The sequence below is a fragment of the Canis lupus genome, chromosome 26, assembly GCF_003254725.2.
Source record: "Canis lupus dingo isolate Sandy chromosome 26, ASM325472v2, whole genome shotgun sequence".
NCBI lineage: Eukaryota > Metazoa > Chordata > Mammalia > Carnivora > Canidae > Canis > Canis lupus.
Window position 1 is genome coordinate 13797852 of NC_064268.1, and position 19136 is coordinate 13816987.

Genomic DNA, 19136 nt, shown 5'->3' on the forward strand with positions numbered 1-19136 from the left:
CAGGCTCCATGCCGGGAGCCTTCTGTGGGACTTGATCCCAGGTCTCCAGGACCACACCCTGGGCAGAAGGCAGGTGCTAAACCGCTGAGCCACCTAGGGATCCCCATGTTAATAACTATCTGATTATGTGTCACCTCTCACCCCCAAAGTTCTTCAAATCCCCTTTCCCACCTAGGTGCATTCTCAAAAATTCTCCTCTGTTCATTTCTTCTGCTTCTCCGCTGCCTGCTTTCCTGCATTTACCACCACCCCCTCCCAGAGTCAGCCCTCTGTTGTTTCCTTGTTTCCAATGTCACTTTGTGGGTAACCCCCCTCCCATCCTGGCAGTATGGAAGTCAGCTCAGAATCCGCCTTCCCATCTCTGTTGCTCCAGCCTCCCCCTTTCTCAGAATCCCAGCAGAGAACTCTTCGTGCGCCCTGGTCCCATGGCAGTTGCTCCTGCTCCCCTTCACGGGTGGCAGGGGGGCCAGACAGACTCACAATCTGATCACTTTCCTTGTTCCCTGACACCCCAGAGAAACCACACATTCCATTTGGTGGTCGTCAGAAATAACATGCTCAAGAAACCTGGAATTACAAAGCTGCTTAATTAGAGAGAGATGGTTTCACTGGGATATGCCCAGTTTTCCCTGGTGGTTGTATCTCCTTCTCCAAGTGGCCTGCCCCCCCCCCCCCCCCCCGCCAGCAGCTAATTGCTACCTTTAGCATGGTGCCACACAGACACTCGCTCCCTTTATTTTCTGTGACATCGGTGCTTGCTTCTAAAGAGAAGTTCTCTCTTCCACCTCTCCTTCTCCATCAGTGAACTTGAGGAGCTGACATGAGTAATGAGGGTGGAATCTCTAGCCCCAGAAAGGTCCCCAGTTATTAAACGAGTATCAACTCTCTGCTAGATGCTGGCAACATGACCGGGAGACAGATCATCTCTATGCTTATGGGCCTCAGTCCAGTGGGAGAGACAGACACTAAAATAATTTTCTAGCTATTATGAGAAGTGCTCTGAAGGAGTGATTTAGTGGGTCTAACAGGAGCACCTGATCTAACTAAGGACTTGCGGGAGTCTTTTCATAGCACGTGACAGGTGGCTGACACCTAGACGATGAACAGGTGTTAGCTCACTCTCCAGAGTGTAGGGGACGGTATTCCATCTGCAGAAGAAGAGTTTTGGTCTGCATAGTGAAGTAACAGAAGGAAGGGCCAAGAAGCTGGTACCTGAGCCTGCTCTGAAATTCTGGGGATGTGTTGGAGTCCCCACCATGGTTTGACTTATCCAGGTTCTGACATTTTATTTTATTTTTTTAAAGATTTTATTTATTTATTCATGAGAGAGGCAGAGACACAGGCAGAGGGAGAAGCAGACTCCATGCAGGGAGCCCGACGTGGAACTTGACCCCGGGTCTCCAGGATCACGCCCTGGGCCAAAGGCAGCACTAAACTGCTGAGCCACCAGGGCTGTCCAGGATCTGGCATTTTAGAACTGGGTTGGTAAGCCAGAGGCCACAAATCAAATATGCTCTTGACATCTGTTTTTGTAAATGAAGTTTTTTTGGAACTTTAGCCATGCCTCTATATTTACCTACTGTCTAAAGCTGGTCTTGTGCTTCAAAAGCAGAGAGGAATAGTTGTGACAGAGACTGTATGGCCCACAAAGCCAAAGTATTCATGAGTTAGCCCTTTGTGGAAAAATGTTGCCAACCTCTGATCTCCACCCACTAGTGGGCAAGTAGGAAGCTTGGGGCCTGGACCAGGGAACTAGCCCACAACTAATGGAATTTGAGAATTAGGGATCCAAAGACAGTGACCAAGCTCTGGTGGATTAAAGCAGTAGTAAGAAGGTGGTGGGTGGCAGGATCTGACCCCAGGCTATCTGGCTCTTGAGGTTACACTCTTGACCACCAAGCCAGGCTGGTTGTGTAAGATTTGGCTGAGAGGGGAGAATAGCAGGGTCTGTCCCCAGAGTCAGCTAGATGCCAGCCTACAGGGATTTCCCAAGACACAGGGACATAGGACCTTTCATGAGATGGCCATGTCCTCACCCACCGTGAGGCCAGGCATACAGAGTAGGAGGCTGCCCACCAAGATGGCATGGGGCCACTGTCCATCCTTTCTGTCACTTCTGGGCTTCTAGAACACCTGTTCGTCCTCATCCTCCCTACATTTCCTTCATTATTCTGCTTCCTACTTATCCACTAAAACGGGGCTTCTCAAACTTGAATGTGCACAGAGATTGCCTGGGAAACTGGTCACATTGCAGGTCCTGTTCCAGCAGGTCTGGGATGAAGTTTGAGATTCTGCATTTCTAACCAACTCCTTGACAGTGCTGAGGCTGGTGGTCGAGTAGCGAGCCCTTCAAGCTTAGCTTAGATGGGTCTTAGAAGACTTACCTAGTCACTTCACCCCCACCTCATACCTTAGTTCTCCACCTTCCCACAGACTGCAGAGGGAACCAGCATTCCCCTCTGGGGCATATGTCCAGGGGTCCAGAACTGGTGGGAGTCTGGAGAGGGTAAAGGGTCCTTACTATGAGGACGGAGCCGTACAGTCACTTAGGTCAGGCATTGGGACGAGTGGACAACTGGATGCCCTTCCTTGGGCCTGAGAGATGTGGGCACATCTGCTTCAAAGAGTCCCCTTCCCCCACCCATCAAGATGGAATATCATGGGGTGGAGGTAACATCTCTATCGTCATCCCAGACATCATCCACTTGATGGATATGCAACATGTTTTTATAACCTTTTCCCCCTTCTAATGTGAACATCTCATATGCTCAGTACAAAAAAGGAAAAGAATTGGAAAAGGCAGAAAAACACAAAGAAAATAAGTGTTTCTGTATTTTATATCCTTCCCATTCAGAACTATTTGAATATTTCCTTGAGTCAAGAGATATCCTTCACCACAATTATTTTTTTTTTTACCTTTTGAAATTTTAGACTGAAGCGAAAGTTGCGAAAATAGTAGAGTCCTCACGTGCCCTTCACCCAGCTCCCCCTATTGTTAACATCCACTATGATCACAGAACAATGAGCAAAGCCAAGAAATTAACATCATTGCCCTTATTATTAACGAAACTACAGACCTTACCAGATTTTGCCAGTTGTCCCACTAACATGTCTTTCATAGTCCAGGGATTATCAAATCCAAGATTCTGTGTTGCATTCATCTGCGCTATTCCTTAATCCTCTCTGACCTGGCAATTCCTTGATCTTGCCTTTGTCTTTTATGACCTTGACACTTTCAAAGAGTGCTGGACCTTTTTTTAAAAGATTTTATTTATTCATGAGAGACACAGAGAGGCAAAGACATAAGCAGAGGGAGAAGCAGGGTCCCTGTGGGGAGCCGATGTGGGACTCAACCCCAGGACCCCGGGATCACACCCTGAGCTGAAGGCAGGCGCTCAACCACTGAGCCACCAGGCGCCCGAGTGCTGGACATTGCTTTGCGGCACGTCCCTCCATTTGAATGTGTCTCCTATTAGTTCATGACTCAATTCAGGTTTTATAAATTGTTGACCAGAATTCACCACGGAGGTGATACTATGTTATCAGTGAATCACATTGTGCTGTCAGTGTAACTTACTGCTGAAGATGTAAATCTTGATCCCTTGGTTAACATGATAGGTGCTGGGTTTCTTCACAGTCAAGTTGTTATTTTTCAAGGTAACGTTTGAATGGCTGTATGGCTTTCTGTTAGGATCTTTACCATAATCACACCCTCTTGTTATACATTTAACTTACTTGTTTCTGTTTGGACTGTTACAAAGAATCCTGCAGTGACTGTTCTTACACATCTCAGTGCACATCCCTGATTATTTTGTTAGGATAAATTTCTAAAAACAGAATTGTTGGAGCAAATGCTATTCACGTTTCTAAGGCTATGCATGCATGAGGCAGGGATGGTTTCTTCTTTCTATGTTGGTTTTAATCAACTTTATTGAGGTATAATTTAAATACAAAACATGAGGGTGCTTGGGTGGCTCAGTGGTTAAGCATCTACCTGCTTTCTTTGCTCAGGTCATGATCCCAGGGTCCTGGGATCGAGCCCCACATGGGGGCTCCCTGCTCAGCGAGGAGTCTGCTTCTCTCTCTCTCTCTCTCTCTGTGTGTGTCAAATAAATTAAATCTTTTTTAAAAACTAAATAAAAAAAAAACTAAATAAGTCAGTAAATACAAAAAATGCGCAGATTTGAAGCGTATTTTTCAATGAATTTTGGCAAATGTATGCCATTGTGTAACCAGCACCCCAATCACATTATAAAATATCTCTATGACTCCCAAAAGTTCCTTGATGGTTTTCATAGTCCTCCTCCTCACCCCAGGAAGCCACGGATCTGATTTCTATCACTACAGATTAGTATTCACCTATTCCAGGATTTCGTGTAAGTGAGAATTGTACAATATGTATTATCTTATAACCGTCTCCTTCAATTGGACGTAATGCGTGTGAGATCCATCCATGCTGTTGCGTGTATCAGTCATCTGTTCATCTTTATTGCTGAGCAGTATCCTATTGTATAAATATGCCACAATTTGTTTATCCATTCTTCCACTGATGGACATTTGGGCTGTTTCCAGTTTGGAGTTATTATGAATAGAATTGCTATCTGATTACTGGCACATAAGCAGACATATATTTTCATTTCTCCCTGGTACCTGCCTAGAAGGAGAGTTGCTGGGGCATAAGTAGATGTTCGTTTAACTTTATTAGACCCAACAGGGTGGAGTTATTTTTGTCTCCTTTTATAGCTCAGGCCACAGAAAGCTTGAGGGACTTGTCCAAGGGCAAAGGGAAGAAGGGAAATAGAATTTGTTGAGTGCCACGTCGTGCCAGGCACAGTGCTAGATGCTCTTCCCATTTATCTCAGAGAATCTTCAGAGCAACCCTGTAAGATAGGACATGTGGTTCCCATTCTGTAGATAAGGAAGCTGGGGCTCGTGAAATTGCAGCTTACATGTAAGCTTCAAGCCTAGCCCCAAATGCATCTTTCTTTGCCCAGGTGTCATCCTGCCTCCTTGCAGACAGTAGGTGGGTAGAGCTGGGAAGGAGAATGCATATCCCCTCCACATTTCCAGGCCTGCCCTTACCTGTGTCCTATTGTCCACCCTGCCCATGCACTGAGGGCAGGCTCAGCCCTCAAGGCAAGGGCAATCTGTGTGTGGGGCCAGGGACTGTGCCCCCAAAGCCACAGCAGGCACTAGGGAGTGACCAACCGATACTCCAACAGAAGTGTCCAGTTTCTCCCTCCCTGAAATGTGATCCTCAGAGCTTTGCTCCTCAGGGCTGGTGGGCAGTGGGTGAAGGCAGCGGGCAGGGGCCACGTCTCCCCAGCCATATCGCAAACCCATTAGGAGCAGGTCTGAGTGCTTTCCAAAGCTGATTAATGGCCTGCCTGTGACCTGGAACGTCATTACTGCCCAGGCTGGGGGACCTCCGTCAGGGTCCTTTGGGTCTTTACAGCTAATAATAATTGATGCTTTCTGTGTGGTTGCAGGGAAAGTTCTATCTGGTCATTGAGGAGTTGAGCCAGCTGTTCCGATCGCTCGTCCCCATCCAGCTGTGGTATAAATACATCATGGGAGATGACTCCTCCAACAGCTACTTCCTAGGAGGGGTCCTGATTGTTCTCTACAGCCTCTGCAAGGTGAGGTGGGCCGGGGGCTGGAGGGTTAGGCCAAGGAAGATTCATGCATTTTCTGGGCCTTGGGGGCGAGTGGGGAGCTTGGAATCTTTTCTTTTTAATAGAAATAAAATACACACAATACAAAATTAACCACTAATGACCTCACAGTGTACTGCTTAGTGGCATTGAGCAGGTTCAGAGGACTGTACCACCCCCACCCTCTAGTTACAAGACATTTTCATCACCCCAAAAAGAAACCCTGTACCCATTAAGCCATCGCTCCCCATTCCTGCTCACTACCCTCCCCCAGCCACTGGCAACCACCAGTCTGCCTTCTGTCTCCAAGGACTTGCCTATTGTGGACATTTCACATAAATGGAATCCTACACTGTGTGGTCTTCAGTGTCTGGCTTCTCTCACTTAGCATCATGTTTCCAAAGTTCATCCACGTGGTGGCATATATCAATACTTCATTCCTTTTTGCGGTTAAATCCACCGTAATTTCTTGCCCATAAAGCTCACCATATGCTCTCCCTTCATGTATTTCCATTATTATTCCATATTTATGGGTGAGGAGATGGAGGCTCAGAAAGAAGCAACTTGCCCAGCATCACTCAGCTAAAGATAACAGAGTGAGTGTCAAACTTGGGCAGTCTGCTTCCAAAGCCCAGAGCTCTTACCCATAGACAACACTTTACCCCAAACTTGTTTCCATTCCTCTTCAAATACATACCCTCAGGTCCGTAAGTCAGGATGCAGTACTTCTCTCTCCATCATGGGTACCAATCAGGTTTCCCCCGCTCCAACCATAAGCACATCCTTCTCTTCTCCATTCCCTATTTCTGGCTCTAGAGAATCCTGGGGGAATGCATGTGTTCTTCCCTTCCCTTCCTCCCAGCAGGGCTAGCTGGGCAATCCATGCCCTGTCCACCACTGGGGCTTCTCTTGCCTACTGTTTCTGATTAACTGGTAGTGCCTGACTGGAGTGGGCTCAGAAGAAGAGTGCTGTGATCAATTAGCAATGCCTGTGCTGGGCTTGGCAAGGGGAGAATGCAATATGCGTGTCATGTATTTGCTATCCTGGCCAGGTAGCAAGGAAGACTGTTGACATAGGGAGCAAGACGAATGCCAAGCAAAGCTGATGGGAATGAGGAGCCCAAATGGGATAGAGTGCCCTGAAAATGTTTGTCATCAAAGACGAGGCGTCAGTGGGGGTTGCTTGGGGGTGGTGAGAGAGATCCTGAACAACCCTTGGACACTTTTTCAAGAATCATTCTCCTCTCCTTTCAGTCATTTGACATCTGTGGTCGAGTGGGCGGAGTTAGGAAAGCCCTGAAACTTCTCTGCACCTCTCAGGTGAGCCAACTTCAAAAGAACCAGGAGCCAGGAATGGATCTCACAGTGTATCTGAGGGCATTGCTCCAGTGAGGGTCCACAGCTGGATTTCTCTCTCTCTCCTCCCTCAAACAGAATTACGGCGTCCGGGCCACTGGGCAGCAGTGCACAGAAGCCGGCGATACCTGTGCCATTTGCCAGGCTGAGTTCCGAGAGCCTCTGATCCTTATGTGCCAGGTGAGCAGGGCCAGGCAGAACCATTGGGGCCTGAAGCTGGGGGTGCCTCTGGGGCCCTGTCCCATGCAGAAGTCCCATGTGATTAACCCCAGGACCAAACTATGGGGCTCTGGGATGGGTCTTTGGGAACAACATGGTGAAGACTGGAGTCAGTCATTCAGACCTGGGTTCGTATCTCAGTTCTCCCCTTACTCGGTGGGTGGCCTTGGGCAGGTTATTTCACCTCTCTGAACCTTGGATTTATCAGTCAAGTGTCAAAAATGAAAAATTCGGGATGGTGCAGAGTCAGAATAGTCTGAGTACGAATCCCAGTGGCACTCTGGACCATGCAGGGATGGATCACTCCATCTTCCTGAGCCTTGGTTTTTCTCGTTTATGAAATGGGCATCATATGTATTTACCTCATAGAGCTATTATTATGATTAAATGAGATCATCTATGAAAGAACCAAATTTGAATTATTCACCCATAAAAATTGCTCTTGATAAAATTGTTATCATCATCATAATTCCTATTACCATTTGTTTTCATTATTAGTTGTGGGTCACCAAGCCATAGCAGTAAGTACTGGTTACCCCCTCAACGTACCCCTCCTCCTGCTCCTGACATCAGGGGCTAAGATGTCAATTCAGCAGATGTATGAGTCAAAGCATCCTGTCAGATACCGGGGAGGGGAGGCAGAGGGCACAGAGACCCTGTTCTCTCCTCTGGAAGCTCACGGTCTCCTTGGGGAGACAGACACATACATAAATAACTATGAAACAAGGCAGGCAGTGATAAGTGCTGTGTAAGAGAGATTCATGCAGCATCCCACGGGACCTGGATAGAGAGCGATGAGTTCCAGGTTGGGAAGGCTTTTTGCAGGAGGCACAGCCTACACACTGGCAGGAATGGGAACACAGATGCTCCTCCGTTGATGACCACCACCACCACCCTCCGGGTTCAGAGGGCAGGAGGTGAGGTCCTTTTTTAGCACCAGCAAAACTTCTTATTTTGCTGTTTGGGGATGCTAGGAGGTTTTTGTTTATTTTTTTAAGGTTTTATTTACTTATTAGAGAGAGAGAGTGCACACAAGCAGGGGGAGGGGCAGAGGGATAGCAAGAAGCAGACTCCTCAGGACTAGCTGGGCAATCCATGCCTGGGGAGGGATTGTGTGTATACATACACACACACACACACACACACACATATCAGGGAGCCTGATACACACATGTATATATGTATACACACACACACACACACACACACACACACAGGGCTCAATCCCAGGACCCTGGGACCATGACCTGAGCTGAAGGCAGACAATTAATTGTTTAATCAACAGAGCCACCCAGGTACCCCTTATTTATTTTTAAATTGAGACTATCTTTGCATGACTCAGAATTCAAACTGAGGAACTCAGGAGCAGGGAGTCATGGAGGACTAAGTGCAGCATGGGACCTGGGTTGGATCCTGGAACAGAGAAAGGACATAAGGAGGAAAACTGGTTTGAGGAAATCCAGATATAGTCCCGAGTTTAGTGGTTAGTATTGTTTTCAATGGGGGTTTCTTGGCTTTGATTTAGAAAATAAAGCCAGAAAAGCCAGTTGATGATACTGGGGCACTGAAAACTTGATGAGGGTGTCAGACAAGGACTCTCTGCACTATCTTTGCAACTTTTTTGTAAGTCTAAAATTATTCCAAAATTAAAAGGTTTTTTTTTTTTTTTGGATGTTTTAAAGATACAAAAAGGAAAGTGGTGGCCAGCTTCCTACCGTCCTCCCAGTTCCACAGTATCCTTTATATCTTCATAGATATGCTTTATAGACTTTAAACACCCATATGTACACATGCACACACACATGCAAATGTGTCATTTTCAGAAAGACCCATGTTGTAGCATATTCTCCCCAAGCTGTGTTCTGCATCCTTCCTCTTTGACCTGAAACTCTATCTTAAGAAATAGCTCCTTCTTTGCATTTCCTTGTGGATGGACCATCATTGGTTTTATCATTCTCCTGTGGGTGGGCATTAAGTAGCTTATAATCTTCTGTTATTACAATGCTTGGTGGTCCTGAGAGGTCAGAAGTGGGGAGATCTACAGCACCTGCCTGGGCCCATCGTGTTGATTGAATGAGTTAATGCAAGTGAAGCATTTAAAACTACACCTAGCATGTGGTCAGTGTTCAATACATATCGGCTCTTATTGGCACACATTCCATTTCACACATGTGCAGCAAGCTCTTGGTAGATAAATTCCTAGTGGTGGAATTATGAGGTCAGAGGGTATACGGTTTTGACAGATATTGCTAAATTGCCCTTCATAAAGAGTGTATCCGTTTACACTCCCAGTGCGGAGCCTGACGTGACCTCTTGCTCCCCTCGCTTACCAACACATTGCATGTTCCAGCCTTCTCTGAGTCTGGCCAATCTGACAGGTGACGAACGCTATCTCAGTGCAGTTTTAATTTGCATTTCCCTAATTACAAGTGCACTTGAGCATCTTTTCACATGGTTCAGAGCCATCTGTAGAGCCTTCTCAGTGGCAGCAATTATTTGAACATGATATCAAGGTGAAAGTCTTCCTTATTCCTTTCTGGCAATCTCTCCCAGCCTTCTTGTGTTTGTTTCTCTGCCATTCTTCTCCTGGTACCATGACGTCTTCCCAAAGCTGCATTCAAATTCTTGGGAGGGTTGTCCTAGATCTAGGAGCACTGGCCACATGCAGCAGTGGTTGGAACCCACAGTCCTGGCCAAGCCAGTGTCGCTCTGCTGCCGGGAGCTGGGCCTGGACTAGCACAGATGACTTCAACAGGTAAAAGGGCTTCATGAATTCCTGAGTGCTTTGAATGATGAGTCAAATGTTTCTTCCTCAGAGTCTTCCCTGACTCTGCTTCCCAGGACTAGCCGGTGCTCCCAGCGGTATGGCCTCAGAGATCCTTGTGTTTTTCCTTCATAGCAATTATCACAGTTGTCAGCTAGTTAATTGGGCAACTGGTTATGAAGGCCTGTCTCCTCTTTGCTAAAGTGTAAGCAAACTTGAGAGTGGTGACCATGGCTGTCTTGTTAGCTAGCAGCAGAATCACAGTACTGACTCAGTAAATTTTGGATGGATGGATGGGCGGATGGATGGTTAGATGAACAGGACAGATTAATGAGTGGGTAGATGAAGAGCACACCAGGCTAAAGGAACATCCTATCTCCCCTTCAAAGGGGCATCTAATTAAGCACAGTGTGTCACTCACACACATGTCCCACCTCTCTGCCCCACCACCCCCACCCATCAGACCCTGGGAAGCTACTCAGGCAGGCATTGAGCATGCCCAGAGGTGAGAGCTCTCCACTCAGATGCACTTGCCCAGTTAGTCATTCCACAAGTATTTGCGGCTTGCCTCCTGCCAGGCAACGGGGGATCAAGGAAAGGGCGTGCTGAACACACAGTCAGAAACTTGGCTTATTTAAAGGACTTCTTTCCACAGAGGAAAGTCAAGGTGCAATTAGTTCCTCATCACTATGAGTTTGTTTTGTTTTTGTTTTGCTTTGTTTGAGTATTGATAACATAAAGGAAAGAGGGCAAGGGAATGGTGACTCCTGTTGATTTTGTGCTTATAGGTGTCTCACACTTAATGCTTTATAGCAGGCCTTAGCCATTTCCATCCTTCTAGACACCTTGTGGGGGAAACAGTGACCCTCTTTACAGAGGAGGTGAGCTCAGCAAGGAGAAAGGCCAGATTTGCCTGAGGGCTCCTTTCTCCTCAGCAGCAGAACCAGATTCCAGCCCAGAGCCCTGGATTTCAGAGGCCAGGACCTTTCTACCAGATGCAGCCTCTGGCTTTGGGATGCCCTCTAGGCTGCATTAAAAGATTAGAGCCCTTTTCCTGGAAATTCCTGCTCAGCTAAGCTTATGTACATCCTCTCCAAGGAGTGAATGAACAGCTGAGCTGGAATCAGATTCCACACCTGACTCTTCGACCCCTGCTTTTACGCATCAGGTACTTTCCAAGCAGTGACAACGTCCCAGCACCAACTTTGCAACCCTGAGCAACACATGTCATTGCAGCACTAACCCTCTGTGTCCTCTGTTACCCAGGAATGAAAATGCTTGCCCTGAGCCACTTGCAGGCTCTTATATATAGTCCAATGAGATGACATGTATATCTGTGTATGGGTTTTGAAAAGAATAGCCTGTAAGGCCAATACTCAGTGTAAGTGTTTAATTCTAAATCTGGACAAAGCTGGCTGGGTTTGTGTGATTAAAGAGGATCTGTGGTTAGGAGGTGTGTGTGTGTGTGTGTGTGTGTGTGTGTCTTGTTTGATAGAAGCCCCACTTTCAGTAATGTCATTTTCACAGTCAAGTGCTACAAACACCCCTTCCCATAATCTCTATGTGTGACCAGTATGCATCATAGAACATAATGGGCGAGAGTATTTGCTGTAAAGTCAGATACCTCTTGTATCAGTTACCCATTGCTGCATAACAAATTACTCTAACACTCTGTGGCATAAAGCAACTACCATTTATCATCTCAGAGTTTCCAGGAGTCAGGAATCCAGGCACAGCACAGCTGGGTCCCCTGCTTCAGAGCCTCTCCCAGGCTCCCATAACAGCCAGGCTCCCATAACCCTGGGGGAAGGATCTGCTTCCAAGCTCAGTCACATGGTGGTGGCAGGATTCAGTTCCTTGTGGGCCGTAGGACCAAGGGCCTCAGGTCCTCGCTGACTGTTGTGGCCAAAAGCTACCTCAACTTGCTTGTCACACTGACTTCATCAGAGTGAACATGTGAGAAGCCCAAGGAAGAGTATGAACAAAATGAAAGGCACAGTCTGCTGTAACTTCATCTCAGAAGTGATGTCCCATCTTTATTCTGTTGGCTTGAAGCAAGTCCCTAAGTACAGCCACACTCAAGGGGAGGGGACTGGCTACACAGGGTGTGAATCCCAGGAGAAGATTACTGGGAGTCATGATAGAAGTCAGCTTACCACATCTCTGAAGTATTGAATTCCAGCCTCACTACTTAGCAGCTGTGTGCCCTTGGGCTGGTGGCTCTCCCTCTCTGAGTCTCACTGCTCTGTGAGCTGTCATGAGACTGTACATAAAGGACATTAGAAGTGCCTGGCACAGCATTTGTGCTCAGTGAAGGATAAGGCCTATGACTAATCATTACTTGTACTCCTCACCTGAACACATCCACTTAGACCTGGCCTGGCTGCTTCCTTTTTTTCTCAGTTCACACCAAACACCAAGTGCCAGGCTAGGAGCTGCCCTCTCTCACTCAAATGGGGGTTAGCTACTGTGGTTTGGGGGGCTCTTGTCCCAAGATAAGATCTCTTATCTCACTTTACCCATCTGCTCCAAATCTTTGAGCAAGACTTGGGGAGTCTGGATGGAACTCAGGGGGAGGGGAGGGTGACACCAGGGGCTCCTCACCCACCTCTGTGCTCCAGGAGGCACAGCCAGGAAACAGTCAGTGACCCAATGCCACCTGCCTTCCCCACTGACCATAAACCCACCCGATCCTACACTTCCAAGCCCATGAGGGGCCCCTCCTTCCCTTCCCTCTATAGGGTCTAGTCCTTCTCTCCAGATGCTGGGGGCAGGTCCAAGATGGTGACCTTCTCCAGCTGGACTCCTGGGTTGATGTGTGTTCTTCAAACCTCTTTATTTGGCACTGGATCCCATCCTGCCTCATTCTCTGAGAAGGAGACTGTGAGCTCCCAGAGGGCAAGAGCCAGGTATGAACCATCCTGGTATCTCCAGAATCTCCCACCTGACCTACCTGGGAAGGCATTCCTTTGTCAGCTACATTTATGGAATCCCCGGTCTGTGCAGGCTCAGGGCTGGGCATTGGGAACACATCAACAGTTGCTACTCTCATGAAGTTTGCCACCCGGAGGGTATGTCAAATGGTAAAGGAGCAGTTAGAAGAGTGGTTCTCAAAGTGTAGCCCAGGAAACCCCTGGTGTTCCTTTTCATTTTCATGAGTTCATGGAGTCTTGTGTTTTCAATAGAGCTTAGTTTCCATTTCTAATACAGCAAATATAGCCAGATTTGACCCTCATATATAAAAGCTCCTTAAGATTATCAATGATTTTTAAGACCGTAAAGACAGGGTCTTGGAACCAAAATATTTGAAAACTACTGAATGAGACCTGTGAGAGCCTCCATGAATGTTTTATGGATGACAGAATGAAAAGCTGCCCCTTTCCCATTCACCTGACTCAGGTATTGAGCTTCATGTGAACAGGGCTTGTGTTGCTTTATTCTATGTAAGTACCTCCTTTTCCCAGGGAACCAGTTTAAGTCTCCCTCATTTGTTGAGCAGACATTTACTGAGCGTCAGCCACATTCTCAAGACCCTGTGGGCAGCATGGTCCCTGCCCTCCAGAAGCCCTTAATGTGGTGAACAAGATAGATGAGTTTGCGGATCATTGTAGAGGCATGAGTGTGATATTGTGAGAGGGTCCTCCCCAGGAGGGACCTGAAAGGGAAAGGCACAGTCAGCACTTAGCTTTGCTGGGCACTGTATGGCATGGAGGAGGTACATCCCGGAGCAGGGGAGGTGTGATGGCTTGGGCTAAGTCTTCTAAGAGGAGTAGGCACCTACCGGCTGCTAAGGATGGAGAAAGGCCATAAGGGCATCCCAGACTGACATTACAGCTTGCCCAGAGGCTTAGCAGTATGGAAGAGCTTTGCATTGCAAGTCATCCAGTGTGTCAGTGACATCAGCTACCCTGGGGTGGAGACAGGGTGGGAGGGTGAGGAGGAGGAGGAAGAGAAGAGGGCGCCATTATGGAGGGCCTTGAGTGCCCTAGATGGGAGTCTAGAGAAGTTGCTGGGCCTGCTGACCCCTGCGTCCTGCCCTTCAGACCGTGGTGAGAGTCCAGGTACAGCCCTTAAGGCTCTGTGGCCTGCTCACCCCCTGCCGCCCACTCCCTACACTCTCCAGCTATAGCCACATTGGCCATCCTTGTGTGCCTCAGTGCCTTCCCATCTCAGGGGCTTCACACAGCTGCTCTCTTCAGCCTGGAATGCACTATCCCTACCCGCTCTCTTCACCCATTTAACTCCTAAATATCCTTCAGGCCTTCACACAAGTGTGCCCTCCTCCAGTAAGCCTTCCTGACTACCTCCAGGATTAGACTGGTCCCCTGTTGCATAGAGGATAATGGAGCTCTCCTTTAGAGCACTGTTTACAAGTAGGCACCTACTACACACTTTACAACAAGCTTACAATCTGGCACTGAGGGACAGATAAATAGATATAATGTAATAATAACTCTTACTATGTGATAGCCAACATTTATAGCACATTTGGTGTTTCCCAGGCAGGGCTCTAAGTGCCTTTTTAATTTAATTTTTTAAAACTTTTTAAGAAACACTGTATTTGGATTTTCATATTATCATTTTAAATCATCGCTTTTCTTTTGAAAAATTGCAAAGCCTCAGAGCAAAAGGATAGTAGAATGAACACCCTTTTATCTTTCATCTAGATTCACTAATCATTGGCATTTTACATTTGTCTTTTCTTGATGTTAATGATATTCCCCCTAACCAGTTGAGAATAAGTTGGTGACATTTTGATTCTTTATCACAAAATATTTCAGTGTTCATCTTTGAAGAACAAGGACATTCTCTCCCGTAACTGTAATTCCGCCGTCATGCCCAGAAAATTTAAAATTGGTGTAAAATATTATCTAGTATATATAGTATTATGTATTATATGTAATATAATACATAATATTATAATATATTATAATAATACAGTATATCATAGTATTATATAGCATATATATGGCTTTCTCCAATTGTCTTTAAGATATCCTGCATAGCTAGGCTTCACCCCCAACCAGGCTCCTATTGAGGATCATATACTGCCTTCAATTGTTATGTCTAAACGCTTTTTTTTTTTTTTTTAGATAACAATATCTGTCTTTATTCTCTTTCTCTTTCATTTTCGTGTCTAAACACTTTTAATGAGCATCAGTCTTCTTATGAGTGGAGTACTCTTAACTGCATTTTGGGGGTTCCTGGCTGACTCAGTCAGTAGAGCATGCGACTCTTGGTCTTGAGGTCATGAGTTTAAGGCCTAAACTGGGCATTGAGCTTACTTACAAAAAGAGGGGATTCTCTCAACTTCACCTGACCTCTCATTTTACAGATGAAGAAGCTGAGGGATTGGGAGGTTGAGTCATTTGTCCAGTGGCTAAAAAGTGGTAAAACTCGTTGGTATTTCCAGTCTCCTTGTCTACCTCTTAACCCCTGAGCTCTGTTCTTAACCCAGCAGCTAAAGGCTCTTTTAAAAATGCAAATTCTGGGGGCACCTGGGTGGCTCAGTGCTTGAGCGTCCGCTTTCAGCTCAGGGCGTGATCCTGGGGTCCTGGGATCAAGTCCCACGTTGGGCTCCTTGCATGGAGCCTGCTTCTCCCTCTGCCTGTGTCTCTGCCTCTCTCTCCCTGTATCTGTCATGAATACATACATACATACATACATACATACATACATACATACATGCAAATCCTGTTCAGGTCACTCCTCTGCTCAAAGCCCGACCATGGCTCCTTACTTCTTTCTGAATAAAAGCCAAAGGCCTCATCGCCTGCCAAATAACCCTCCAGCCCCAGGCTCAGCAGCACAGCAGGCATAGTCCTGCCTCAGGATCTTTGCACAAGCCATTCCCCCTGCCTATAGCACTCTCCCCAGAGATCCTCAGGCCTCAGTCTTTACCCTCCTTCAGGTTTCACTCGGATGTCGGTATTCAGTGACATCCTCCTGGCCCACCATGCTGAACACAGCAGCCCTCCCAAGCACTCCCTACCCACTCCCCCCAGGTTTTTCTTCTCAGCACTTATCACTGATATACTCCCAAATGTATTCAAATTCTGGAGATTGATTTGGCCCATCATCTCCCCAACAAGAGTGCAAGCTCTATGAGGGCAGGAGTCGTCTATTTCGTTCACTGCTATGTTCCCAGCTCCTAGGAGCGAGGCTGGCACATAGCGGCATTCAGCAAAGTATCCCAGTCCTACTGATTGCTGTCCCCACAGCACGTGTTCTGTGAGGAGTGCCTCTGCCTCTGGCTGGATCGAGAGCGCACCTGCCCGCTCTGCCGCTCGGTTGCTGTGGACACCCTGCGCTGCTGGAAAGACGGGGCCACTTCGGCTCACTTCCAGGTGTATTAGGGACTGAAAAACTAAGACTCTGGGCTCCCAGGCATGCTCTGGGAGCTGAGGGGTGGCCAGCGTGATGGGTTCGGCTCTGGGGGCTTCCTGGAAAACAGGCTTCAAGCACTTCCTATCCTGCCTGCTGCCTTTCTCCAGCAATTTCCCTAAAGCCAGCCCCCTGTCCTGACCTTCACCTTCCTCTTGTGTTCTGGGGCATAGCACATGCCTCCGTTCTCCCCTACAAACCTCCTGTCTCAGACTCAGCCTCCTCCAGGTGGGTCGCCTGCCCCCTCCACGTGAAGGGACAGGTGACACACAGGTCCTGCCTGTTGTTATTTTAATTCATGCTGACCTGATGCGGCACTTGGGTGGGGAGGGGCCTGGAGGTTGAGGGGCCTGGAGGTTACAGCCCCTCCTGAGATGGCACAGGTCTGCAGATTAGAATCACCATGGAGCCTTTCCCAAATAAAAATGTTGGGGCCCCATGTTGTACCTAAATAACTGAGTGTACCAAGCACTTCATGCAAGATGAGCATCCTGCTTGGATGACCTCTTGTAATCCTTGCAACAGCCCCTGGGTTGGAGGTACTGTTGCTTCCTCTGTTTTAAGGATGAGGAAACTGAGGCACCGAGCCCCATGTGGTAACTTCCCAGGGTCATCCAGGTAGCAGTGGTGGACCAAGTTTCCAACCAGGCCCATCTGGCTTCAGAGCCTGCGCTCTCAACCACCATGCTCCCCTGCTGCTCAGACGCTGCAGGCGTGGGGCCCAGCAGACATGGATTTGTAGAAGCATGAGAGGTGATTTTGGTGCCCATCAGTGGCCCAGGTGCATAGCACATTTGCTTTGGGTCTCACTGAAGATGCCAACGGTGAGGCCTGGCTCTGGAAATCTAGCTGTGGCTGGGTTCACGGAAAGAGTTGGTCTTTAAAATCGCAATGTTGCTGGGCTCTGGCTGGGATGCGCAATCGCATTTGGATATTGAGAATGGCCAGCTCTGGTCCCAATGCAGATATCACTGGGTCTCCACACCTGTCTTCATCTCTCTGCTCCTCCTTCTGTTCTTGTCCTGTCCATCACTAAAGTCTCAGCTTGTCCACAGTGCCTGTGGCCACCGCCTTCTCTGCTGGTGGTCTTGAGAGCAAAATGCATGATCCATGTGGCGGATTTTTCCACAAGGCAGGGTGGTGGCATAGAGTGCAGTAGCAGTCAGAGTTTCTGTCATCTCTACAGCAGAACTACTAATCTCCATAACAGAATAGTTCTCCACCTGCTTTGAATGTGGAAGGAGATGGCACAGGTGATCACTTAGAAGCTTCTGGAATCTTGCCTGCCCTAACCCTCTCCCCACTCTGTTCACTCACCATCAACCTCAGCACGATGGGCTGTTGCCAATGGCATTACAGAGAAATCAATCTTGTGGCTCGTGAGCAGATTAGCAACAAAGCCCCCAGCAGAAATGGTGGGAGACTCACTGCCACCTCGCTCTCAGCCAGTAATAACGAGCCCACCCCATCCCCAATAGTTTCAGGACATTTGCCCCCATGTGTTATCAAGCCAGGACCTTTTCCTGTGCCTGACATCCCTGGCTCTTTCCTGGTACCCAGCAAGACATCTCTTCCAGGGCAGCGTGGCATCTTTCAAGCTCTGTTACTATGGCAATGGCTGCGATGTTACAATCCCACTTGCCTGGATAATCAAGTCAGAAGGGGAAGCGGAGGGAAAGGGGGCCGGGTGGATGTGGCTGCTCTGTTCCCCCTGCCTTGAGAAAGAACCAAAGAGAAGCAACAGGAGCTTCTGTGACTGGTTTTTATCAGAAAGATCACCCTGCCTACAGATGCCATCAAAGAGACGCAAGAAATTGGAGCTGGAGATTTATTAACGTGCTAGCTTGTGACAGAGCAGATAGACCAGAATTCTGATTCCAAACTCCACATGACTTTGGGAACTCACTTCACCTCCTCGAAGCCATCTTTAGGATGATGAAACCTTGTAGATTAGCTGCTGGAGCTAGGAAAACTTAACAATGTAGAATAGCGGCGAAGGCACTGGTCGGCTTGCCAGTTTCACTCATGTCACCAGAAAAAAAGAGAAAAGAAACCCACACATCTCTAATAGTCTTCAAATAATGAGCCATGACTCTGGCATTATAAACAGTGTCACATGCAGGGGATACTTGGGGGCAGGTGCGAGGACTTAGTTTAAGATTTTACTTATTCATTCCCTGTCCCCTTGAGGAAAGTTCCTTCTGGAGGTTTTCTTTTGGATGGGAGGAACTTCTGCCCTGAGGAGGAACAGCGGCCGGTTAAGAGTCTCCCAAACAGACTACATATGTTCCCCACCACGAGGGTAAAAGCAGCCAAGGGTTGTCATTGGGAAAGAAGAACATTCTCCATTGCCTATCCTGGCTCTGCAACTCCTTTGTTATAAGCAGGATTAATCGAGTATCGGGTTGGAGTATCCTGCTCTTAATATTTTATGATTCACTGACTCAAGTCCTGAAACTCTTGGAAATGGCTCTCCTAATGTAGAAGATCATGAGCATAATTAATGTGAGAATAAAAAGGCAAGCTTTAGACCTGGATGGAAAGGCTCATTACCTTCCTAAGAGGAGAACCCGAGAGACACTTGGAGGCCCCAGGCGCCTGGAACCTTGGGTTGGAAAGAGGAAATGTAAAGCAAGTCCTGGAATCTCTTAGTAATTTTGCTCTGGGCTGGACAGAGCGGCCTTTGATGTTTTTAATGTTCCCTTAAGTTCCTTTCTGCTAATAAATAATCATTTGTCGATGAAACTTCGTTTCGTGGT

General features: G+C 47.5%; 1 protein-coding gene across 10 annotated transcripts in view; it reads left to right on the top strand.

The window, feature by feature from the left end:
* The window catches only part of RNFT2 (ring finger protein, transmembrane 2), a 98869-nt gene that overhangs the window by 50128 nt on the left and 29605 nt on the right, over positions 1 to 19136 (top strand). For 5 of the 10 annotated variants that reach the window (XM_049102092.1, XM_049102091.1, XM_049102090.1 and 2 more), the window contains 4 exons: positions 5490 to 5639; positions 6909 to 6974; positions 7089 to 7190; positions 16215 to 19122. In XM_049102092.1, the coding sequence (XP_048958049.1) occupies positions 5490 to 5639; positions 6909 to 6974; positions 7089 to 7190; positions 16215 to 16349 (453 nt within the window). In that variant the 3' untranslated portion in view covers positions 16350 to 19122. The other 5 variants (XR_007406281.1, XM_049102094.1, XM_049102095.1 and 2 more) reach the window with 2 other exon arrangements.